Here is a 25937-nt window from a genome sequence, read left to right as displayed (position 1 = left end):
GCAAGGCAGGGAAATGGCTTGAGAACAGGAGATAAGGATGGTTACAGTTCGTTTTTCTTAGTTAATGAAAATTATAATTTTTACCAGTCTCTCACTTTTTGAGTTTTTATAAGAGGGGATGTTTATTCAAGATAATGGTTTTGCTGTATTTTTAGTTGGTTTCTAATATTATAGCAACGCCTCATAAGTCACTCTCTCCCCTCAAATAGGAAGCTTCGTTTGAGTATCTGCAAAATGAGGGAGAACGTCTCCTGCTGGAGGCCATGGATGAATTGGAGGTGGCTTTTAGTAACACTACTGTCCGCACAGACTGCAACCACATCTTCCTCAATTTCGTCCCCACTGTTATAATGGACCCTTCCAAAGTCAGTATCCAAACCATAACGATAGCACTTATCATGGCATTGTCATCATTGCATGTGTTGACAAAGTAGTTTAAAGTGGATCTAAATGATTACATCTTCACGTAATCAATTGCATTCACACGGGCGGCATGCCTCAGGAGGTAGAGCGGGTTGTCTCGTAATCGGAAGATCGCTGGTTCAATCCCTGGCTCCTCCAGAGAGTGTGTCGTAGTGTCCTTGAGCAAGACACTTGAACCCCGAACTGCTCCTGATGAGCAGGTTAGTGCCTTGCATGGCAGCCTCTGCCATCAGTGTGTGTGTGTGTGTGTGTGTGTGTGTGTGTGTGAGGCATACACTGTAAAGCACTTTGAGTGGTCGGTAGACAAGAAAGGTGCTATATAAATGCAATCCATTTTACAATTTCACCAAAATCAGGTCTTTAAGAAAGTGTTTCTCAATCTGGTCCTTGTGTAACCCCAGCATGGCTGGGTTTCTTCTCTGCTGGTCAGTTAATTAGGTTCATTTGTTGTATCAGGTCTAAAAGAAATGGCTGTGTCCAAAATTGCATACCACATGCTACGTATGTGTACTATCTTCCTGCATGGTATTGGTATGTGAGTTAAAAGTACAATGGCTTTTCAGATGTACTACATCATCATAGCGCTGTGCCACTCAATTTCAGCCTTTTGCAAGTTGATGACGACATGCTGCAAATGTAATTCAACCACTGTGGTGACCAGCGTGTTTTTTGAATATGTGAAAATACCATTGATTTTTGATAACTATCTGATTAATGAAGAAAAAAGTAATATTTACTCTTAAAGGGCTTCACTATTCTGCTGCTTGGACTTTAACTGCCCACCGCCATTGTTGGTTGTTACCGTGAAGCGTCGCAATGCATTGTGGGATACTAACGCCAGCAGTGTTTGCATTCTGCAATATTTCTCTGGATGTAGCATGACATCTGAATATTTTTCACATACTATTTGATGCATGATATGGCTTCGGACATACTAAAATCACTTGCATATGATTTTGGCATACTAAATGGTTTGCTACTATACAATTTCAGATGCAGCCATCATGATTAGATGGATGGATTACCTGAAACAGCAGGTGAATGTAATTAACCATCTGGCTGAATAGAAAGCCAGCAGTACTGGGGGACTCTGAGGACCAGATTGAGAACCATTAACATTTTTACCTCATTATTTGTGTATCACTGATTTTGCTATTCTGTTCCCTCATTAAGATTTTCTCTAGTGTCTATGGTACATTAGATATTCAGTTCAAATGCTTTCTTTTCATTTGAATGCTCACAATCCCTCTTCTCAACAAGAACAATGTAGAACAACTCATCAGTTCTCTCTGATCCCCTTCTGATGCGGTGGGTCATGCTTGTCTGAATAAAATGGAAATGATGTTAGCTTCATTCTTAAGGTAAAATAGCCCCTTTAACGTTCATTGTGCTTTCTTTGGGTGCCTCAGATAGAGGAATCAGTACGTTCCATGGTAATGCGTTACGGCAGCCGACTGTGGAAGCTACGGGTGCTTCAGGCAGAGCTTAAGATCAACATCCGCTTGACACCCACTGGCAATGCTATACCCATCCGCCTCTTCCTCACCAATGAGTCTGGATATTATTTGGACATCAGCCTGTACAAGGAAGTCACTGACCCAAGTTCTGGACAGGTACAGACTGTTGACTGTGGTTACATACTGCAAGAATTTAATGAATTAGTACATCTGTATGTTATTGAGGTTGCAGGACATTTTTTGAATGTCTTTTCCTGTGGTTGCATCCTAGTGAGAGTAGAATTTGCACATAATTATTAAATAGAATTTTAAAACTGGCCATCTCACTCGTTATTTATTCAGATCATGTTCCAGTCATATGGAGACAAGCAGGGACTCTTGCATGGCATGCTGATCAACACCCCCTATGTGACCAAAGACCTCCTGCAGTCCAAGCGCTTCCAAGCTCAGACTTTGGGCACCACCTATGTCTATGACTTCCCTGAGATGTTCAGACAGGTAATTAATTATAGCTGCCTAACTAAAGCTATTTTCCTTTGTTTGATATTTCTAATGTATCTGACAAGCTTCAATTTGTTCTGTAGGCATTATTCAAGTTATGGGGATCGCAAGACAAATATCCCAAAGATGTGTTGATGTGCACTGAGCTGGTTTTGGATCCACAAGGCCGACTGGTCCAGATGAATCGCCTCCCAGGAGACAATGATGTAGGGAGTTGATTGAGGACTCAACTTACATAATATCAAAGCATTTTCTGTCAATGCAGTGTCACTGATAGAACCAGTGATGTTGTAACCAAGATGCTTTAGTTTGTTTTATGACCATATATTCCTTTGCCTCTCTTCACAAGGTGGGAATGGTCGCCTTTTGGATGAAGATGAAGACTCCAGAGTACCCAAATGGTCGAGAAATTATCGTCATCTGCAATGACATCACCCACATGATTGGCTCATTTGGGCCTCAGGAGGACGAATTATTTCTACGGGCATCTGAGCTGGCTCGGGCTGAGGGGATACCCCGCATCTACATTGCAGCCAACAGCGGAGCACGCATCGGCCTGGCTGAAGAGATCAGGCACATGTTCCAGGTGGCCTGGATTGACCCTGGTGACCCCTACAAGGTGATTGCCACACCTCCATTAAGACATAGAGAACAGGTCTTGATCTCCTTGTGTTGCTCTGGTGGTGTGAAATGATAGCCAAAAGAGGAGCCAATTTGATGATTGTGAATTTGACGATGGACTTTAACAAGGGTGTGTAAAGTTGTATTTCTTGATTTGTAGGGTTTTAAGTACTTGTACCTGACACCACAGGAATACACACGTATCAGCTCCACCAACGCTGTGCACTGTCGCCATGTGGAGGAGGGCGGAGAGTCCAGGTACAATAAAACCTATGAAGTAGCAAATTCTGGCCACATTTTCTAAAACCTTTATTTATGTATAGGTTCTTTCCCATCATTTCCAGTTTGCCACTTAGAAGTAGGGGGTTTACTGCCTTGTCCAAGTGCACCTCAGTAGTAGGTGTCGAGAACGCGCCTAATTCACTTTTGCCATGCATCTTCTATGAGTGGGCATTGGAATGTAAACTGGTTACCTTTTGGTTACAAGTTTTCCTCCCTTCAGCAATAAATATTTATGAGAACCTTTGAATACTTTCTGTTTGTTTTTGTTGGTCTTTTTCACTGTGGCTATCTGTTGTAGATATGTTATCACTGACATAATTGGGAAGGATGATGGTCTTGGTGTGGAGAACTTGCGAGGTTCTGGCACCATTGCTGGAGAGTCCTCCCAAGCCTATAAGGAGGTTATTACCATAAGCATGGTGAGTTGTCAACCGTTTCTTCACTGAATTGTGAGGAAGTATTGCATCATAGTTGGTCTTGGTCTCTATTTTGATTTATTATATACCATTTCAGGTGACATGCCGTGCCATTGGGATTGGAGCTTATTTGGTCCGTCTGGGACAGAGGGTTATCCAGGTGGAAAACTCCCACATCATCCTGACTGGCTCAGGAGCTCTTAACAAGGTTTTGTGAAGTTTAATTTGCCTTACTGTTGGAAAGATTGATACGTATATTTAGGATAAAATATTGAAGGCAGAAATTAATTCAGCCATGTAATTGTTGATGAGAGAATCACACTGGACGGGGAATATGGTGGTTAAGTTTACTCTTTGTGCACAGGTTCTGGGGAGGGAGGTTTACACATCCAGCAACCAGCTGGGAGGTGTGCAGATCATGCACAATAATGGAGTCACGCATACTACTGTGCCAGATGACTTTGAAGGTGTCTTCACCATTCTCCAGTGGCTTTCCTATATGCCAAAGGTTCGTCTGAAGCTCCATATACTATAGTGTCCAATTCTGTGTATTACTGAAATCTCTAGCTGAAACTGCTTCTCTCATTACAGAATAAGCATTCTCCCGTGCCCATCATAACAAATAAGGATCCAGTGGACAGAGAAATAGAATTCACCCCAACAAAAGCTCCATATGACCCTCGCTGGATGCTTGCTGGGAGGCCCCATCCTAGTGAGTGTTTTAGTATCACCTTATCCCTAACACAATTCTATTTCACCTGACATGCTGGGTTTATTGCTCTGTTTCGTGTGTTCAAAATTTGTGGTTGTAGCTGTGAAAGGGGCATGGCAGAGTGGATTCTTTGACCATGGCTCATTTATGGAAGTAATGGGGTCTTGGGCTCAGACCGTGGTGGTTGGCAGAGCCAGGTGAGTCCATTTATACACAACATGCACACTTCAAAAACATTACATCTCTATTTATTAGATGTCTAATACTTTATATTAGTTGAATAGAATCTGCAATAGCCTGACAGCTTACATGAATATATGCAGATTAGGAGGGATTCCCCTTGGTGTCATCGCTGTGGAAACCCGGACTGTGGAGCTCACTGTTCCAGCAGATCCAGCCAACCTGGACTCAGAATCTAAAGTCAGTAAATTTCGCCTCACTGAATGTTCATTAGAGATCACACTCAGTTTTGAAATTGTCAGATAATTAACAGTGGGCTTTCGTGAGAGGAGTCTATCAAACCTCCATACCATCCCTATATATTGTATGTTTGTCTCAGCTCCTGCAGCAGGCTGGCCAGGTATGGTTCCCAGACTCAGCCTTCAAAACGGCCCAGGCCATTTGTGACTTCAACCATGAACATCTGCCTCTCATGGTTTTCGCCAACTGGAGGGGCTTCTCTGGAGGAATGAAGGGTATAGGATGAAGGCTACTGAAAAAAATGTTTATATGTTTTTTTTGTTTTTTTTTTTACTCCTATAAACCTCTTAATTTATCATTGCTATTTTTCTCGGTCCCATTTCCCTTCCAGATATGTATGACCAAATACTCAAGTTCGGGGCCTATATTGTGGATGGCCTGCGTGATTTCCATCAGCCAGTGCTTGTGTACATCCCACCCCATGCTGAGCTGAGAGGGGGATCCTGGGTGGTGATTGATCCCACTATCAACCCCCTGTGCATGGAACTCTATGCAGACAGAGAGAGCAGGTAAGTTAAGGCATCAGGATCTTTAAACTTAACTAATGGAGAGCCCAAGTTGACTTGAAGTTGTGTGTGTAAAATTTTGTTTTTGCCTCCTTTCTTCTGTAATGTTTTCCATTTCCAGAGGTGGAGTACTAGAGGCAGAGGGTACTGTGGAGATCAAGTTTAAGAGAAAAGACCTGTTGAAGACCATGAAAAGGCTAGATTCAGTTTATGGCGGCCTGGCTGTGCAGTTAGGTAAAACCTTTCTCACAGCTGAACTCATAGTTACTTAGAGTATTAAGATAACTCATAATGCTTCTGTTTTGGCCAGGTACCCCGGAGCTATCTGACAAACAGCAAAGAGAGCTGGAGGTCAAACTTAAGGCTCGAGAGGAGTTCTTGTTCCCTATTTACCACCAGGTGGCAGTGCAGTTTGTAGATCTCCACGACACGCCTGGTAGGATGCAGGAGAAAGGTGTCATCACTGTGAGTGTGCTTCTCATGAGTTCTCTGTCCCTTGACTGGCATCCTGTATGCCCATGCAAGTGTCCAAAAGAACTGTAACATTTTGATTGGTTCTTCTAATGTGTTTTGACAGGACATTTTGGACTGGAAGAATGTGCGAAGCTTCTTCTATTGGCGTCTGCGGCGCCTGCTGTTGGAGCAGGTGGTGAAGTGTGAGATTCTGCAAGCCAACAAGGACCTCAGCGATGGACACATGCAATCAATGCTTAGGCGCTGGTTTGTGGAAACAGAGGGAACTGTGCAGGTATGTGAGTTGATCAGACTAGATTATCGACTGGGTGAGCAAGAGGGATACTTTTAAATCAACATATAGATGGTACACAACCTCCCACCCTTAACATTTGATGTCTTAACAGTAACCATTGTGGAGTCATTCAAGTTCCTGGAAACAACAATTTCCCAGGAGCTCAAGTGGAAAGTCAACATTGACTGCATCTCCAAATAGACAGTTATGGTCCACTTCGAGATTGCGGTTGCTCAAACCTCACTTTCCCAGTTAGTGTCTGACCTGTGTCAGCAACTTCATGAGATAGAGCCAGACTACTGTCCATCATCTAACCTGCTGAGAACATCACTGGCTGCAACCTGCCTATTACTTCAGATTTAGAAAATTGAACCCACCTATCTTGCCCACAATACTTTCCAAGCTCTTCCTTTTTGAAAAACAATATTAAGTCAAGTCAAGTCAATTTTATTTGTATAGCCCAATATCACAAATTACAAATTTGCCTCAAGGGGCTTTACAGCAACACAACATCCTGTCCTTAGACCCTTGCATCGGATGAGGAACAACTCCCTAAAAAAAAAAAAACAGAAAAAAAAACCCCCTCTAACAGGGAGAAAAAATAGGAAGAAACCTCAGGGAGAGCAACAGAGGAGGGAGCTCTCTCCAAAGACAGACAACATGCAATGGATGTTGTGTTTACACAATTTACAGAAAACAACATTGAAAGAGGATAACAGAATTATAATGGAATTATAAAATTTATGAGCAGGATGCCAAGCGGTGTCCAGACACCACCGGAACAGCCCAGGACCCGAGCCACGTGACCAGCATCACCATGTTAGAAAAAATAAAAAATAGTCACACATCTCAGTGAGAGAAGGATATAACACTGAAACAGGATAACAAAATTATGTGGATTTATAAGATATCTACAAATAAAATGTGATGTGGGGATAGTGAATCAGGAAGTGCAGTGGAGGAGGGCAGCTATGAAGGTAATGAAGAATGGAAAGGCAGTTGGTCCTGATGACATACCTGTCGAGGCATGGAGCTGTTTAGGAGAGATGGCAGTGGCGTTTTTAACTAGATTGTTTAACACAATCTTGGAAAGTGAGACGATGCCTGAGGAGGGGAGAAGAAGCATATTGGTACCGATTTTCAAGAATAAGGGCGACGTGCAGAACTGTAGCAACTATAGAGGTATAAAGTTGATCAGCCACAGCATGAAGATATGGGAAAGAGTAATAGAAGCTAGGTTAAGAGGAGAGGTGATGATCAGCGAGCAGCAGTATAATTTCATGCCACGAAAAGGCACTACAGATGCGATATTTGCTTTGAGAATGTTGATTGAGAAGTATAGAGAAGGCCAGAAGGACTTACGTTGTGTCTTTGTGGATTTAGAGAAAGCATATAACAGTGCCGAGAGAGGAGGTGTATGAGGAAGTCGGGAGTTGCAGAGAAGTATGTAGGAGTGGGACAGGATATGTATGAGGGAAGTGTGACAGTGGTGAGGTGTGCGGTTGGAATGACAGATGGAATCAAGGTGGAGGTGGGATTACATCAAGGATCGGCTCTGAGCCCTTTCTTGTTTGCAATGGTGATGGACAGGTTGACGGACGAGATCAGGCAGGAGTCTCTGTGGACTATGATGGTTGCGAATGACATTGTGATCTTGTGACAGGGTACCAGCAAGAGTTGAAGGGAAGGTTTACAAGATGGTTGTGAGATCAGCTATGTTGTATGGTTTGGAGACAGTGGCACTGACGAAAAGACAGGAGGCGGAGCTGGAGGTGGCAGAGTTGAAGATGCTAAGATTTTCATTGGGAATGATGAGGAAGGACAAGATTAGGAATGATTATATTAGAGGGACAGCTCAGGTTGGACGGTTTGGAGACAAAGCAAGAGAGGCAAGATTGAGATGGCTTGGACATGTGTGGAGGAGAGATGCTGGGTATATTGGGAGAAGGATGCTGAATATGGAGCTGCCAGGGAAGAGGAAAAGAGGAAGGCCAAAGAGGAGGTTTATGGATGTGGTGAGGGAGGACATGCAGGTGGCTGGTGTGACAGGAAGCTGCAGAGGAGAGGAAGAAATGGAAATGGATGATCCGCTGTGGCGACCCCTAACGGGAGTAGCCAAAGGTAGTAGTACTAATAATGATGATGATGATGGTAGCAATAAATCAATCTTATATAGCACTTTTCTAACACTCAAAGTCCCTTTACAACGAACAACGGTGAAACGAGACAACAGATAAACATAACATAGACATACAGGGGTGGATGGGAAGGGGGGGCTACGAGAGGGAGAAGTGGCAGCCACACACGACAGTACTCTCCGACTTAGACAGATACAAAAGGGCAAGAAAAACAAAAAAAACAACAGCACTATAGACGCTGATTTTCTGTTGGGGTTTACTCCCATAGCCTATTCCTCTCCCGAGGTATCCACTAGGCAGTGGCAGTATTTAACCCAAAGCTGGGGTAGTAGTAGTAGATAAAATTTCATTTTTAACATGTGCCTGCACATTGTTTTTAATGACAATAAATTGAATTGAATTGAATTAAAATGTGATGAGGGGGATGCCAAGCAGTGTCCAGGTGGCGGCCACCGTCACCACAGAGACCTGGGAGGAGGACAGACTGCAAGTGCACACAAGGGACACTCGCATGACACCATTCACACACAGAAAAAGAGAAAGGAGACGACATCATTCAGAGAGAAAGAAAAGACGTGAGAGAAGAGAACAGTTTGCAATAGTCAATAATCTATTCGCTGTAATCTTGTCAGCAGAGCAATGCTTGGTAAATTCATTGAGACAGAAAATGACCCACCATGCAGTACAGGTTATGAAGCACTGAACTTAAAGGCAACTAATTGTAGGCTAAGGCAAAAAGATGACTTTTAAGTTTTTATATAGTATTATAAAAACATATAGTAGCTATATTAGAAAATAAAAACTCCATATTCACACTCACCAAGGACTCTGTCTCTCTCTCTCTCTATTTCAAAACTCTTCTTAGCTCGCCTACAATCAACTGCAACACCAAGGACATTTTTTCTCCATTGCTGGCATCCTGCACCTGTTCCCATGTTTAGTCCATGTTTCCCTGCTTTCATTTAACCTCTTGCAAACTGTATGGTTAATACATTGTTAAAGGATGGGTTTGCATTTTTTTAACCCAGACCTCATTAAAATGTTGTTGGGCTCCATTTAGACTCATATAGACAAATTACGGAAATAACCTAAAGTTCTCTTTCATAGCATTCATTTCGATGTCTCACTATGGGCTATGGAGACTCCTGTATTGCCAGACAAGCTTATCTCAATGACTGACCACCAGCGCCCCCCCCCCCCTTACAAAGAAGTGTGTGGGTGAGGCAGATCCACTGAGGAACCCACACTCAGGACTGCATGAGCAGGGCTTGAAGATTTAACATCCAACATATAAAACCTTGTAAATGTGAGCGGCGATGACCAGCTAGCTGCTGCACAGATATCCTGGATAGATACCTCTTAAACAGGGCTCAAGAGGTTGCAAGAATCCTAGTAGAGTGTGCCTGCAACCCAGCTGGAACCTGAAGGCCTGAGCTGGAGTAAATCAGTGTGATAGCATCTACTATCCAGTGAGAAAGTCTGTTTGGTGATGGGCTTGGCCCTGTGGGGCTTAGTCCGGGACACAAACAACTGATCCCCTTTCCTGAAGGCCCTTGTTCTCTCCACATACACTACCGTTCAAAAGTTTGGGATCACCCAAACAATTTCGTGTTTTCCATGAAAAGTCACACTTATTCACCACCATATGTTGTGAAATGAATAGAAAATAGAGTCAAGACATTGACAAGGTTAGAAATAATGATTTGTATTTGAAATAAGATTTTTTTTACATCAAACTTTGCTTTCGTCAAAGAATCCTCCATTTGCAGCAATTACAGCATTGCAGACCTTTGGCATTCTAGCTGTTAATTTGTTGAGGTAATCTGGAGAAATTGCACCCCACGCTTCCAGAAGCAGCTCCCACAAGTTGGATTGGTTGGATGGGCACTTCTTTGAGCAGATTGAGTTTCTGGAGCATCACATTTGTGGGGTCAATTAAACGCTCAAAATGGCCAGAAAAAGAGAACTTTCATCTGAAACTCGACAGTCTATTCTTGTTCTTAGAAATGAAGGCTATTCCATGCGAGAAATTGCTAAGAAATTGAAGATTTCCTACACCGGTGTGTACTACTCCCTTCAGAGGACAGCACAAACAGGCTCTAACAGGTACTATTTAATGAAGATGCCAGTTGGGGACCTGTGAGGCGTCTGTTTCTCAAACTAGAGACTCTAATGTACTTATCTTCTTGCTCAGTTGTGCAACGCGGCCTCCCACTTCTTTTTCTACTTTGGTTAGAGCCTGTTTGTGCTGTCCTCTGAAGGGAGTAGTACACACCGGTGTAGGAAATCTTCAATTTCTTAGCAATTTCTCGCATGGAATAGCCTTCATTTCTAAGAACAAGAATAGACTGTCGAGTTTCAGATGAAAGTTCTCTTTTTCTGGCCATTTTGAGCGTTTAATTGACCCCACAAATGTGATGCTCCAGAAACTCAATCTGCTCAAAGAAGTGCCCATCCAACCAATCCAACTTGTGGGAGCTGCTTCTGGAAGCGTGGGGTGCAATTTCTCCAGATTACCTCAACAAATTAACAGCTAGAATGCCAAAGGTCTGCAATGCTGTAATTGCTGCAAATGGAGGATTCTTTGACGAAAGCAAAGTTTGATGTAAAAAAAATCTTATTTCAAATACAAATCATTATTTCTAACCTTGTCAATGTCTTGACTCTATTTTCTATTCATTTCACAACATATGGTGGTGAATAAGTGTGACTTTTCATGGAAAACACAAAATTGTTTGGGTGATCCCAAACTTTTGAACGGTAGTGTAAGTGTGTAAAGCACGAACTGGGCACAACATATGCAACCGCTGCTGCTCCGCAGAGCTGTGCGGAGGCGGCTGAAAAGCTGTCAGGTCCACTGGCAAGCATGGATTGACCACTTTAGGGATGAAAGCAGGGTTAGGCTTCAAGGTCACACCAAGGTTCCCAGGGGTGAACTGCATACAAGCAGGATGCACAGACAGAGCATTAATATCACACACACGCTTAACCGTAGCCAAAGCCAACAACAAAGCCACCTTAAGAGACAACATTTTCATGTCTATGTGTTTCAGTGGCTCAAAGGGATGACTGGTGAGGGCCTCCGGAACTACAGTCAATCCAAGGAGGGTGACATAGGCTTAGATTTGGGTAACAGTCTCGGTGCACCCTTCATGAACCGAGAAACAAGGCGATGCTAGCCTGCCGGCTTACCATCAAAACCGACATGGCAAACGGAAATAGCAGCCAAGTAAACCTTGACAATAGCAAATGCCTTCTTCTTGTCAATCAGGCCCTGTAGAAAGGACAAAATTGCACCAACCGAACATTGAAAGGGAATTTCCTGTGCACTAGCACACCATTCCTCAAACACTCTCCACTTACAGTCTGTTTTGCTTACACTGTTCTCCATGGGGCTGAATGGGCTTCAAGCAGCCCTGCCGTCCCAGGGTCCTCATTCACCAGGGCCAGCCCACGAAGTAAAGGCGTCCTGTCATGCCTATACTGCACCAATGTCCAGCACTACCTGAACCAGTGCACTAATTTCAGCCAGCTTACCACTGAGCAGCGGAGTGCATGAGTCAAGAGTAGCAGACGGTGCTGACGTTGTGGCCGCTCTCACCAGGCTGCACAGTGCAGACTGAAGGCCCGGTGTAAGAGATGTGATGGCAGACATCTGGAGGCTTTCCATGGCCTCAACACTAAGCCAAACCCAGAGGACACCTCATGCCTAGTGAGTACCACCAATGAAGTGCTTTACCTGGATAGGAAGTTCGGTTGCAGTCAGGTGCTTCTGAAGGTGGCCAAGGTTGTGCTACGTAATGGCGAGCAGGCCATGGAGACCTACGCAATACTAGACAATGGATCAGAGCAGACCATGCTCCTTCGGGCTAAAACTTCAAGGGGACCCAGAGCACCTTGCCTTGAGGACTGTGCGCCAGGATCTCAGAGTTCTGCATGGTAGTATGTCCGTCTCCTTTTCCATTTCTCCTGCCAGTCACCCCCAAAATACTTTCAAAATGCAGAGGGCCTTCACTGCCGATCAGCTGGGACTGGCGGAGTACTCACAATCGGTCAAGACGCTCCAGCGCAAATATAAGCATCTGAAAGGCCTCCACCTGCAAATGCTGGATCGTGTCCGCCCCATGATCCTCATTGGGTCTGATTACATCCATTTAATTACCCCAGTAGAGCCGGTCCATCTGGGACCCCCTGGAGGATCAGCTGCTGTGAAGACCAGGTTGGGCTGGACCATCCAGGGGCCCGCCAGAGTCGTCCACCAGCAGCTCCAGCCACAGCAGTGTCGGCATATAGCCATACAGCCACCCTCTGATGAGCTCCTTCATCATGTGGAGAAGCTTTGACAACTGGACGTATTGCCCAACAGGAGTGAAAAGATGGTGACACGATCAAGACAAGACCAAGAAGCAGTGTACCTGCTGGAAACCAGAACAGTGAGGGTGGACGTTGATAGAATACATTGTTATGCCACCCCCCCTGCTGCGTGTGAAGAACGTGCCCTGTCTCCGTCCCCCCAAGGACAATGTAATGGCAAGACTGCGGAGCACTGAACGACACCTGATGAAAGACTCTTGTAGATTTTTTTTTTGTTTTTTGTTTTTTTTTTGTTTTTTAAATTTATTTCTGATTTTTCCCTTTTTTCTCCCAATTTAGTGGCCAATTGATCCCTATTTTAATTCAAACACCCACCCTCGTATTGCATGCGTTCGCCAACTGCATCTCTCCGGCCGGCAGTCTCGAAGGAAAGCGCCTCCCCACTTTCGTGACAAGGCGAATCCAAGCCGAACCACTGTTTTTCCGGCACACTCAGAGACGCATTCACATGACGAACACAAGCCGACTCCGCCCCCCTCCCAAAGACAGCGTTGCCAATGATTGCTGCTTCATCGAGTCCGGCCATAGTCGGATCTGACGAGACCGGGGCGCGAACCCCAGTCCCCAGTGGGCAACTGCATCGACTCCAAGCCGATGCTTAGACCGCTACGCCACCGCGGACGTCGACTCTTGTAGATTTAAGGTGTTTGTGGGCACCAGAGTCGCTGAGATCCAGGAGCTCACTGAAGCCCAAGCCTGAGGTACGTGGACTCTGCAAACAATGCCGCAGATGACATCACCCGTGGGAAGACCCCAAGGGAGCTGGCTGAGAAGAACCGGTGGAGACGCGGCCCGGCATTCTTGTGTCTGTCGCCTCAGCGCTGGCCTACCAAGCCAGAGGCTTAGCCTTTGGATGGCATCGAGCTGCGTAATGCCGCCTTCTGCGGCTCCATCACCACTGCTCCTCTTCCTCACCTAATCAATGCCAGCCAGTTTACATTTTTCAGGGACGTGGTAGAGGCTGTTGTGTGGTCACGTCATGGGGCAGCAGGTAAGCAGTCCACTTCAGTTGCAAAAGACTATCAGGAAGCTGAAAGAGACCTGCTGAGACAAGCCCAGGCACACTGGTTCACTGAGGAGCTCCAGCACCTGTCAGACAACAAACCTGTACCCTCCACCGGCCGTTTGATCACCCTAGCTCCTGAACATGACAACCAACTGAAGTTGATCCGGGTTGGAGGTAGACTGCATCATTGTGACCTGCTGGAGCCAGAGACCATTCACCCCATAGTCTTGGACCTGGCCCACCAGGTGACCAAACTCAACATTCAGGATGCTGACCAAGATCTTCGTCATCCCGGCTCAGAGCGACTCTTCGCAGAACTCCATTGAAAGTACTGGATCCCCTGCAGAAGAGAGGCTGTAAAGTGGCACCAACACACCTGCCCTGATTGTCAGAGATGGAGGGCGAATCCTGCAGTACCACAGATAGCAGACCTACCCCCTGCCTGTGTGTGGCTGTTGAAACCACCTTTCTTTTCTACAGGCATGGATTGCTTTGGGACTTTCATGGTTAGAGTTGGATGCTGTAATGAGAAGCATTGGGGCATACTATTCAAGTGCCTCACCACCCGCGCTGTTCAGATAGATCTCCTGAGTAGTCCGGACCAGGATTCATTCCTGATCGTCCTCCGCCGATTCATCTCACGCAGAGGAAAACCAGAGGAGCTTCTATTGGACCAGGGCACAAACTTCAAAGGAGGTGAGAGGGACTTCCATGACTCATTTAAGGCCTTGCACGCCACTCTAAAGTCAGAGCTGACCAAACATCAGGTCAAATTTGTGTTCAACCCTCCAAGTGCGCCTCACTTCGGTGGTGTATGGGAGAGGGAAATTACATCGATCAAAGCTGCCCTGTATGTTACGATCCAGATACAGACTGTAACAGAAGAAGTTCTGCGCTTGGTATTAAACGAGGTAGAGAGCATCCTGAACTCAAAGCCCCTGGGGTATGTATCCAGTGACATCGCAGACCTGGACCCAGTAACACCGAACATGCTCTTGATGTGGCGGCCCGACCCCTTGCTGCTTCAGGTGGTGTACCTGGAGTCCGATCTGTTGAGCCATCGTCGCTGGAGGCACTTTCAGGTCCTAGCTGACCGTTTCTGGTCTAGTTTCATCAGCCTGCAAACCCACCAAAAGTGGCACTCCACTCCAGTCAACCTCACTGAGGACTCTTGTGATGTTAAGTCGATCCCCAGCTGCCATGAGTCTTTTGGCCCATTGAATGTGCCATCAAAGTACACCCCAGTGCTGATGATCATGTCAGGTCAGCCGATATGCAGATCCAGGACCATGTCTACACCAGACTGGCTGCAAGGCTAGTTGTCCTGCAAGCCATTCCAGAAGGCGGAGATGAGGGAGACCCTAGCGCCTCAGTTCCCCCTCAGTAGACTGTTTTCACCTTTCTATGGAGCAAATGTAATCTCTACATTTGGGGGCGGCCGTTAGAAAGGTTAAAAATGTGTGTGTGTGTGTGTGTGTGTATCACTACTGGTACCGCCTCCCGTTGTGGGGCGGAACTTTCCTTTAACTTCTACAAGAGCGTCGGATCTGTTTAAGTGACCTAAGGATTGTCGTAGAAGTTAAGGGAGAGTCTGATTATATTTTTCTCCTGTCCCCCGAAAGACTTGTTGTGTTCGTGTGCGTCCAGAGAAATGTAAGTTGTGTTGTTTATGTACCAGATATAACTTCACTGCTTCGTTAAGTTTCTGTAATTAATGAGTAGTACAAAGGCACCAAGCTAAAGGTTAGCAGCTAACAGCTTTCACATTTGTGCTTTATTCTTCCGACGGTTCTTACCAGTTTTAATTTATGTATAATGTTGCCAATGATTACTTTGTATTGTTTCATTTTCAGAACAAGACATATACACACACACCTACTTGTCAATAAACATCTTTGAAGATAACATCTTTGCATTCTTGCCGATGCACCGCAGTGATCACATACTCCCAACCAGCTACAGTTACAGTCCAAGCTATCAATCCTCCACTACATTCACAGTGTGTGTGTGAGTGCTTATGAGACTTGAATATGGCTTTGAACAATCCCACATTTGAACTGAGTCTCATCTCCTCTTGTCTGGGATGCACGAACTGAGCTCCTGGCCCACATGCCACCGAGAGAGAGGGTTGGCACTGGGGGATTCCTCCCCAGACACACTGGAACGCTGGACTGCCAGGGAACGGGGGACGGCTAGCACGCCTGCTCGCAGTGGGGTGGACTGCTAAGACGTCTTCTTCCTCCTCTTGGCCTGCTGACTAGGAGCTGGGGCCAGCTGACCAGTCTGGGCGGAGGGGGGGTGAAAGAATTCTTAGGCCAGGTAGTTTTGTCGCCGGGGGTGTCGAAACAGGTACCTGAGTCTTGGGTCATTTAGGGATGTGGAAAGCAGGGGTGCCACTTCTGGAGGCTAACTGGGCGAAAGTCTGCCTTGGGGCTGCATCACTGCTGGAGCTTTCCACTGGAGACAGAGCTGTAACGCTTCGTCTTCCTTTTACTTTGCCCTGCATCTCTTTTGCATGGAAGCGAGAGCGGAGCCAAATATGCCATCATGAACAACTGGGATGTCCAAGATGTCCTCCTTTTTTTTATCCGATAAGTTTGTCAGATTGAGCCATCTTGCCCTCTCCTGCTGCGCCAACATCAACGTACGCTTCCCCGCGGCCTGGACAGTGCAGCGCTGGACATGCAGACAGATATCCACAATCTTGGTAATCCCACACGGACGCGTCAGGTACCTCGGTCATATCGTCGAAAAGCTCCATTTGGTAGGCAGACAATATGAAGTTGACGTTGAGTGCTCTCACCATCAGGGCTGCCGCCTTGTAAGCTCGCTCAGTCATGGCGGACTGGAAGCGGTCGGCTTTGGCAGGGAGGGTGGGTGGGCTGGATGATATAGTCGACAACCTTGGGTGGAGGCGGGCTCCATGGGCGGCATGCGGGCCATAGCATGCTTAGCCATCCCTTCAAAATCCAGGGAAGATGCCCCTTGAATGAGCGTCTTGCTGGAGTATGGATTTTCTTTCCATGAGACGGTGACTTCTTCCAGGAGCTCGGGGAACATAGGGAGAAGCTGTCCGCTTGGCCTGGGGCAATTTCTTCCCTTCGTAGTGGGACCGTGGAGCCTCCGCGACAACAGTGGGCCATGGGATTCCCTGTCTGTCTGTGACCTGTTTACACACATTGTGCATGTCAGTGCTAGGCGGAGGCTGTGCAGCCTCACCCTTGCCTTTAGCAGCGGACAGGCATGAAGAGCTGGGAGTCTGTGTAGGGGGAACGAAGGAAGAACTATTCTCGTCGTCCTCCTCCGACACCTGAAAATCTTTGCCCTCTGATTCTCCATCCTCGTAATGCAACGAGAGGGGTGGCTCGGCTAGTGGGTTCATCAAATCGAGCGCCGAGCCCCAGCATTGAACCTCCGGTTTGAGAGTATCCTCCTCAACCACACCAAGCTGGGGTTCCTCGGGGATGGGACTAGTGAGAATAGGGTCCTTATCAGAGAGGCTAGCCTAGCAGGCTAGTCTTTGGTGGAGGCTCTTAGCCATGAAGTGAACGCAGTGAGTGCATGAGTCGGGTTTGTTAACAGCGGCTCCTGCATGTTCCAGCCCGAGACACTCGGAGCAGACCTGGTGTGTCTTTGCTTGAAATTTTGTTTCTGCGGGTGCACAGGCGGGCAAAATCACCTTGCTCCAAGGCGGGAAGCAGCTTGGCAGCTGTTTCCATTTAGCTGGCATGCTAAAGTTTTAAAATAATTATCTGGAGTGATAATCTTATTAGCTAGCTCCAACGGTGGGCAAGCAGTGAGGTGACCGGAGGTTTCCGGTATCGTTAGCTTGCTTGTAGTAGCAAAGTTAACGTGCTAGCTAGCTTGTGGAAGCAGAAATACTTCACTGTTTGGGGACAGGCCAGAGTAAAAAAAACTACCTATGTGAAGGCATTTAAGTGAAGACCAAGCGATCCCATGTTGGTAGGCAACGGAATAGACCGCTACGCTACCCGGACGCCCTTTCTGTGTCTTTTTTTTTTTTTTGCTGCGTCAGTCATATATAAGGCGCAGGGCCCTGACACAGACGTCATGACTGCCAGCCAGTCAGGGCTGGTGTAATGGTACAAGCACTTCTGTGAATACGTGAGGGGGCATATTCCATAGTGAGACATCAAAAGGAATGCTAAGAGAACCTATCCTTTCATATTTCTTCTACATGTAATCATTTCTGTATGTAATATAATTTTGTAAAATACTCACCTTATGTGGCCTTGAGGGCCCAGTTTGGCTAACCACAGAATTTAGTGTGAGCTACAAATTTCTTCACAAAAGATTATATTCTTAGTATCTATGGTTCCAATCAAAGAATGATTGTTGAATGTGTTATTTACAGTGCATAAAGACCTTAAAAGTGAATGCTCGTGGCAGGCTAAGCCGGCACACCAGCACTCATGTCGCTCATGTGTCCTTGTCTTGACCCTCAATGTCAAAAACTTAGGAAACCCCTGATTTAGGGCTTTTATTTCTATCTCTTTAATTTAGGCCTACCTTTGGGACAACAACCAAGCCGTTGTTGAGTGGCTTGAAGTGCATTTGTCTAAGGAGGATGGCACACGATCAGCCATCCATGAGAACATCAAGTACCTGAAAAGGGACTACACTTTAAAACAAATTCGCAGGTGCGTGTACAAACACACACACACACACACACACACACACGTAACCAACACCCTTTTTCTGGCTATACCCATTTATTTTTGGCACAACTCAGTTCTGGCAAAATCAAAATGAACAGATAGGTGGTGTGGTCATATATTGTCAGCTCAACTCCAACCCAACTCTGTCGCCGTCATGTGACGAAGGGACAGAGATGTTACTACGTAATGCACTTGATCACAACCGTCACCACTAGGAGGTGCTAAGTGAAAGATGCCAGGTTTGAATATGGGGAGTACAAGAGAAAATCAATATATAAAAAACAATAACTTAATATATTTTGCCGAACTTCAAGTTTATAACATGTAATTCTTATCTCTGTTACACCCTCTCCCCTGAATTCCCCTAAATATACAAAACAAACAAAACTCAAAAGGAAACACCATATCGCCACGTCCCTTTAAAACGCATCAAAGTGCCAGAATTGTTACCCTAATGCAGATCCTTCTGCCGACGTTAGCAGTTAGCTTATAAGCTGTTCCCTTAGAGAACTAGTGAAGGAAAAGTGCAGCTTTTTATCACTCCTCCTTCGACCAACTATACAAAGGGCCTTTTACACTTTAACACTACAATTCCGACGCAGGAAGTGGCATTTCTTCGGGGAGAGCTTGAGATTGTGGGCTCTCAACCTGCTGAACACCATTTTAAGCCTCTGCAGGGCCACCTCTTCAGTTGGAGCAAAAACCATTAGGTCATTGTAATGTATTGGCATTAAGATCGCAGTATTGGAGCTCCCTCTACGGGTACTGGGTGTGTTCTCTGTTGTGTTGTAGGCATGCGCTGTTGAGTGTATATGGATTAAAGAACTGCACGACATACACCGTTGTCTCGGTCTCCGTAATGTATCTTAAGTTAGGTGTTATCCCAGTATATTACAGTCATCAAGGTACACAAGAAGGGACATGAAGTTCTGATCACCAAAATTTGACATCATCAAACTCATAAAGCTAGCTGGTGAATTGCAAAGGCCCTTTGGCAGCCTGTTATATTCATGCAGCCCAACAGGTGTGGTGAACGCTGCATATTTTTTGTCATCCTCATGCATAGGGATATTGTAGAACCCCGAAGTTAAATCCATGGCACTAAAATTAGCGTTACCACCCAAGGCAGCAAGGCAGTCAACCTGATGGGGTAGAGGGTAAGCGTCTTTAATAGTTCTTGCGTTCAACCAACGGAAGTCAGTGCAGATACAGATGTCACCATTCTTTTTCCAGCAAATGATGAATGGTGAGGCATACTCACATGTCGACTTTTGGATTATACCTCTCTCCTCCATCTCATTGAGAGCCACACGCAATTTCTGATATTGAGCAGGTGGACCATGTCTGTATGGGAGGCAGAAGGGCTTCTCAACAAGATGGATCCTATGCACAAAATCCCTCACCTCATCACAGTCAAGAACATGTCTGGAAAATATATCCTCATAGCTGACGACAAGGTCACACAGCCTAGCTTTCAACTCATCAGAGACTTCACAGTCCTCAAGGTCAAGTTTCTCCAATCCATATTGCGTCAAAGCATCAGATCCAGGCATGGATGCCTGCACATGTTTTACCACTCTAGAAGCAGAATTGGCCCAGGGGTCGGCTCGCTAGTTACATTCTGTGTGGATGAGGTCTGATCAGAGTTAGCCATGGCAGAGTTGGCTGTGTCATTGAATACGTTCTCCACAGCAAGACAAGGGTAAACGTCTGCTATCTTAGCATTCCGTTTCAGGGTTACAGGCTTGTCTGTGAGGTTGATGATCTTCAGTGGCACCCAACCGTCAGCCCAGAGAGGGGCAACCACACGGCCGACCATGATGTTTCTTTGGGCAGAGCACACACCTGTAGGCTCCACATCACAATGCTGCCTAGTGGGCCCCTGGACTTGACTGGTAATTTTCCCCAGGCCAGGTGTTCCTGGCTGGGAGAGAGTGTGACAGCTTGATTAAGCTTGACTGTGCCGACTCAGTCAGGGACTGTGTCTTCATGCCAACGATGTGTGCCCACCAGCATCACTAAGAAATCATCAATCTCAGTCTGAGTGCCTGGTGGTTTTGAGATTAGCTCTCAATACTCGTCAGATTCTTTCGGTTTGTGTGTCACATACTTAATCACATTAGTCCCAAGAATTAAATCATCAACGTAGCCAGGCACGATCATATTGGGCACCAAAATTCACAGCCATAGACCTCCAATGTCAAATCACAAACACCCTTAAGGACTGCATGACTGCCGCCACAGCCAACCAGTACTATGTTTGGGTTCTCCACTACTTTCCCAGTCAGGGTGCCAGCTGCAATGAGGTTGGTTACTACTGTTTCATTCATCATGTAGGCCATAGAACCAGTGTCTAACATTCCTCTGACGGTAAGCTGTTTATTCACAGGGACAGTTGTATAAAAGAGACTGTCTGTGTCATTAACATGCTGGGTATTCTGACATATGACTCTCAGAGGGCCAGAAGGAAACTCATCGAGGGTAGCCTCATCTACACCTGCACATTCCCTCTCTGAATGTAGGTGTTCATGTTTCCCTGGCTGGAAGTTGGCTGCGCAGGAAAGGAATGGACATTCATGAACTAAACTGACTGCTGAATCGCAGTACGTGGCTGAGCATTGTGCTGGATAGTTCACTTTGATATGACCCAGGGTATGGCACTTAAAGCACAGCTTGTGAGATTGACAATGTGACATTGTACTGTGAGATGAGTCACCACACACATGGCAGGCTCTAGGAACATTGAAGTTACTTTTACTGTTCATACTATGACTTGGTTTGGATTGATGTTTGGGTTCTCCCCGTTTGGACAGAATTGCAAGTACTGAACACAGCATGTCCGCCATACGGTCAAGACTGGACTGACTTGCTGGATAGCTGCTGGCAGAGGAGACTCCATTGTAGATTGCTTATACACATTGAGAGTCATTGGGTGGTCAGGATCATGACCCTGCCTGTTGTCAAGAGAATCTGGGCATAGGTAGTAGCTGTTGGAGGGCTAACAATATGCTGACTGTAAAAAAGGTTCTGGGCCACAGGTGAAGGGTCACCAACTCCCGAGGGACCCACAGACTGCATGCTACAGTTGAGTGAAAGAATGTTATGGGCTGCTTGAAGGGGGGCACCTTCTCTTGATTTCAGCTCACATTGAAACTCATCCAAGTGCACCTGGACATCTCTCACGGACCACTGATCAGTGGGCTTGCTGTTTAAAATGAGTGCTAAACCGGGGTCTGGACAATGCCTCATAAACACCAATGCAATATTGCTACTGAGACTATCTGCTCTTCTGTCCTGTCTCTTAAGACATTTCTCAGCAACATCAGCGGCCCGGTTCAGGCATAGCCAGTAATCATATGGGCCCTCATCATGTGGGTAGTGTATTATAGAAGTCAGCAAGAGGTAAGTTGGAATAAGAGACCTCACTAAAATGTTGTTTTAGAATGCCAAAAATCAGTTCTGGGTGGTTGAAAAGGTCAAGTTATGTGTTACTACGTAGACTGACCCTCACCACCTCCTTAGCCTTGCCCATGAGTCTACACGTAATCTCATCTGAATGTCCTGTGTGAGTGAGATTTCTCCTTTTAAGGTACACTTCCATAAGATCTATCCACTCCTGAATGTCACACTCATCTGACCCATTCCCCCCTAAACACTGGTGGTTCCTTGGCATCAGATCTAACAATTACATTCATCTTGGAGAGGTTGAGGGTCATGCCCTGAATGTTAGAGTAACTCGCACCTTGGCTCCTATACGGCAGTGTGGTCTCACTAAAATTACCAGTAGACGTCTGACTGTAACTGTATCACCTATGTGCCTTCCCACTTCCTGTACCGACTCACTCAGCTGCTGAGCTGCATTGACTGCAGTACCTGCTGTTCCAGGTGTAGAGGTGCATGTTGGCACATTTGCATCAAAATCATCACCCTGCAAACTGTAAACTCCATCCATATCAACAGTGTTATGGTCATGACTGGGCAGTGTAAACTGTACGGAGCCCTTGGGCTTGGCTGCCTGGTAGCCAAACCCAGCATTAAATGCTTCACTCATTTTTAAAATGAATAAACTCAAAGGAATGAAACTACACCAGTACTATGAAATCACAAATGTTGAAAGGGGTGGAATATCCCTAGGATGGCCAATAAGGAAAAATAAAATAAAATACTCCCACAACAAAAATTACTCTTTTTTTTTTTTATAACTTTGTTTATTTAATTTTCCGCACAATCAACATTTACAAAATAATTGTCCTCGTAAGTTGTACAGCATGAACAAAAAACACATCCAACAATACACTAACACACCAGAATACAATGAGGAATAAAAACACACCCTCAAAGGAGAAAAAAAAATCAAATCAAATCAAAACAAATTAACTAAAATAATTAAAAAAAATAAAAAATAAATAAAAATAAATAAATAAATACAAGTACACATATTCCAATGCACTTGTCCGCAGGCCAGCCAACCCAGCACAGTCCCTCACAGACATCATGTACACATACACCCTGCCTCCTTCATCACCGGAGCTTGCCACGCCCCCACCTCCATCCAACAAGGACATCAATAAAAAGGAAAAAATATGTATATATATATATACACACACATCACTCTGGAATAACAGGGAAATGAAGTCGCTTAACATAAGAAAAGAAGGGGGTCCACATTGCCCAGAATTTGTTTAGGGACCCTTTGAGTGTGTGCCTAATTTTTTCCAGCTTTATACAATTTAAAACAGACTTAATCCAAAGAGCATGAGAAGGGGGTACAGAGGATTTCCAACTAAGCAAAACCAATCGTCTCGCCAACAGGGTAACAAAGGCAATAAAATCCTTATTAATATTGGTCAGTTGCAATGTGGGCGAGGGCACCCCAAATAGCGCAATAAAAGGGTCTGGCTTGATCTGTGTGTCACATACTTCTGAAAGTGTGCTAAAAATATCTTTCCAAAAACCATCAAGAGATGAGCAACACCAAAACATGTGCACATGATTAGCAGGAGACTGGTTACACCTCACACAGTTAGGATTTATGTCTTTGTAAATTTTCGCTAGTCTCGCTTTGGTCCAATGAGCCCTATGAATGATTTTGCATTGAATGAGACCATGTCGGGCGCAGACCGAAGAGGTATGTACCCTTCCGAGTGCCCTCTCCCACAGCCCATCAGATATTCCCTCCCCCAGTTCCTCCTCCCATGAGGATTTAATGTCATTAAGTGAGGCAATTCTTAAAGAACAAATTTGTCTATAAATTATTGACAAGGTACCTTTCAGAGTGGGAAGCGGGGTAAGAAAGGTGTCAAACTGTGTTTCACCAGGAAGGGTGGGGAAATGAGGATCCAAATTGCGGACGTAACTCTGGATCTGTAAAAATCTAAAAAAATGATGCCTGGGAAGACCAAATTTAACTGCTAGTTGCTCAAACGTACTAAATGTATTGTCAATGTAGAGATCTTTAAACCTTTTTATACCAAGACTAGACCATATTGAGAAAGCACTATCAACCATAGATGGGGCAAAAGCAGGGTTCGAGGCCACCGGAGCAGAAAGAGAGGTGGTCTGAAACCCAAAATGGCGTCTAAATTGATTCCAGATCCTCAATGTTATTTTGACACACACATTCTTGGTGAAAGAGGAATAAGGGCCTGTAATGGAGGAGTGAGCGAGGGAAGACAATGATGCCGGTACAGACGAAGCAGCTTCCATCTTTAACCAAATTGGGGACGGGGACATCTCTCCACCTCGCAACCAGAACTGAATGACCCTAAGATTAGCCGCCCAATAATAAAATCTAAAATCTGGTAGCGCCATACCTCCGTCTGACTTGGGTCTCTGCAAGAGCTGTTTTCGTATCCTAGGAGTCTTCTTATGCCATATGAAAGGTAGAATTAGGCCGTCTATTTTTTTGAAAAATGTGTTGGGAAGAAAAATCGGTAGGCACTGAAAGAGATATAAAAATTTAGGGAGTGTGTTCATTTTAACAGAATTAATTCTCGCTACTAAAGAGAGGTGCATCACTGACCAGCGTTCAAAATCATCCTTAGTGCGGGTTAAAAGCGAGGAAAAGTTGGCCCGAAAAAGGTTTTCAAATCGACTCGTGACCTGTACACCAAGATAAGTGAAACAACTATGAGCAACTTTGAATGGCAAGGTATGTAATGGGAATTTTTCCGCAGTCACATTAAGCGGCATCAATTCGCTTTTACTGAGATTCAGTTTATACCCTGATAAATGACCAAAGGATGTAATAGTAGCAAGGGCAGCAGGAACAGAAACAGAAAGATTAGATGTGTATAGCAATAAGTCATCTGCATATAAAGACACCTTGTGCTCATGTCCGTATCTAACTATACCTTTGATAAGAGGGTTGGAACGAAGTGCTATTGCAAGGGGTTCTATGGTGAGAGCAAACAATAAAGGGCTTAGAGGGCAACCCTGGCGTGTTGACCGTTGCAGAGGGAAACAGCCTGACTGAGTGTTATTAGTCCTGACAGAGGCTTGGGGGGACGCATACAGAAGTCTTACCCAAGTAGTGAATTTTGAACCAAAGCCGAATTTATTTAGTGTATAGAAAAGGTACTTCCACTCCACCCTGTCAAACGCCTTCTCCGCGTCCAGGGATATAATGGCCTCCGAGGTGTTGGTGTCAGAGGAATTGTACATGATATTAAGTAGTCGCCTAAGATTGAAGAATGAATGTCTATTTCTAATAAATCCTGTTTGATCAGGAGAGATAATCGATGGGAGAACTGTTTCCAGGCGTGTTGCCAGAAGTTTGGCTAAAATCTTATAGTCAACATTTAACAGGCTAATTGGACGATCTGATGCACATTCAAGAGGGTCTTTATTATTTTTAAGAATTAAACAGATAGTCGCTTGAGTGAGAGTCTGTGGAAGAATACCATTAACAAATGCTTCATTATACATTTCAATTAGAATAGGGGCTATTTTGGGGAAAAGCTTTTTATAAAACTCTGTCGAGTAACCGTCAGGCCCTGGGCTTCTCCCGGATTGAAGGGATTTGACAGCTCTAGACAGTTCTTCAACAGTGATTGGTTGTTCTAATTCTTTAACCAAATCCTGGTTGACTAAAGGTACATCAAGGGAGTGGAAGAAGTCATCAAATTCTGATAAATCAGCATCACTTTCAGAAGTATATAGAGACTGGTAGAAACTTCTGAACTCATCATTTATCTCCCTAGGGTCTAATGATATTCCGGATGATGTATGAATTTTGGGAATTTGATGTGATGATGAAACTTGACGCAACTTGTGTGCTAATGACTTACTGGCTTTGTCTCCCTGTTCATAGTAGGTGCTCCTAGACTTGACAAGCAACTCAGTAACTTGATCTGTTAGCAAAGTGTCAAATTCTGCTTGCAAAGTTAAGCGCTCCTTATAAATATCTGGAGATGGTGAAACGGAATATGCGTTATCTAATTGGGCAATGCAGCGTGTTAGCATGGACAATTTATCTTTTTTAAGTTTGTTCTCATATGTGGTGTAGGAAATAATTTCACCTCTAAGATAAGCTTTCAAAGTTTCCCATAGGGTAGACGCAGAGATACCTGGGGTTCTATTTGTATCCATAAAA

The 25937-nt window shown here is 45.1% G+C and overlaps 1 protein-coding gene across 1 annotated transcript in view; it reads left to right on the top strand.

Moving 5' to 3' along the window:
* acacb (acetyl-CoA carboxylase beta) overlaps positions 1–25937 on the top strand; it is a 57118-nt gene that overhangs the window by 22691 nt on the left and 8490 nt on the right. The window contains exons 34-51 of the mRNA XM_056288379.1: positions 210–365; positions 1833–2036; positions 2223–2378; positions 2465–2587; positions 2731–3000; positions 3163–3260; positions 3583–3703; positions 3798–3908; positions 4065–4208; positions 4292–4412; positions 4513–4609; positions 4736–4832; positions 4972–5107; positions 5224–5401; positions 5520–5632; positions 5709–5863; positions 5976–6146; positions 18189–18325. Coding sequence (XP_056144354.1) covers positions 210–365; positions 1833–2036; positions 2223–2378; positions 2465–2587; positions 2731–3000; positions 3163–3260; positions 3583–3703; positions 3798–3908; positions 4065–4208; positions 4292–4412; positions 4513–4609; positions 4736–4832; positions 4972–5107; positions 5224–5401; positions 5520–5632; positions 5709–5863; positions 5976–6146; positions 18189–18325 — 2588 coding nt within the window. The remainder of the gene's footprint in view (positions 1–209; positions 366–1832; positions 2037–2222; positions 2379–2464; positions 2588–2730; positions 3001–3162; positions 3261–3582; positions 3704–3797; positions 3909–4064; positions 4209–4291; positions 4413–4512; positions 4610–4735; positions 4833–4971; positions 5108–5223; positions 5402–5519; positions 5633–5708; positions 5864–5975; positions 6147–18188; positions 18326–25937) is intronic.

This window comes from Lampris incognitus, chromosome 1 (genome assembly GCF_029633865.1).
Source record: "Lampris incognitus isolate fLamInc1 chromosome 1, fLamInc1.hap2, whole genome shotgun sequence".
NCBI classification, from domain to species: domain Eukaryota; kingdom Metazoa; phylum Chordata; class Actinopteri; order Lampriformes; family Lampridae; genus Lampris; species Lampris incognitus.
This window is presented reverse-complemented; position numbering and strand designations above follow the sequence as displayed.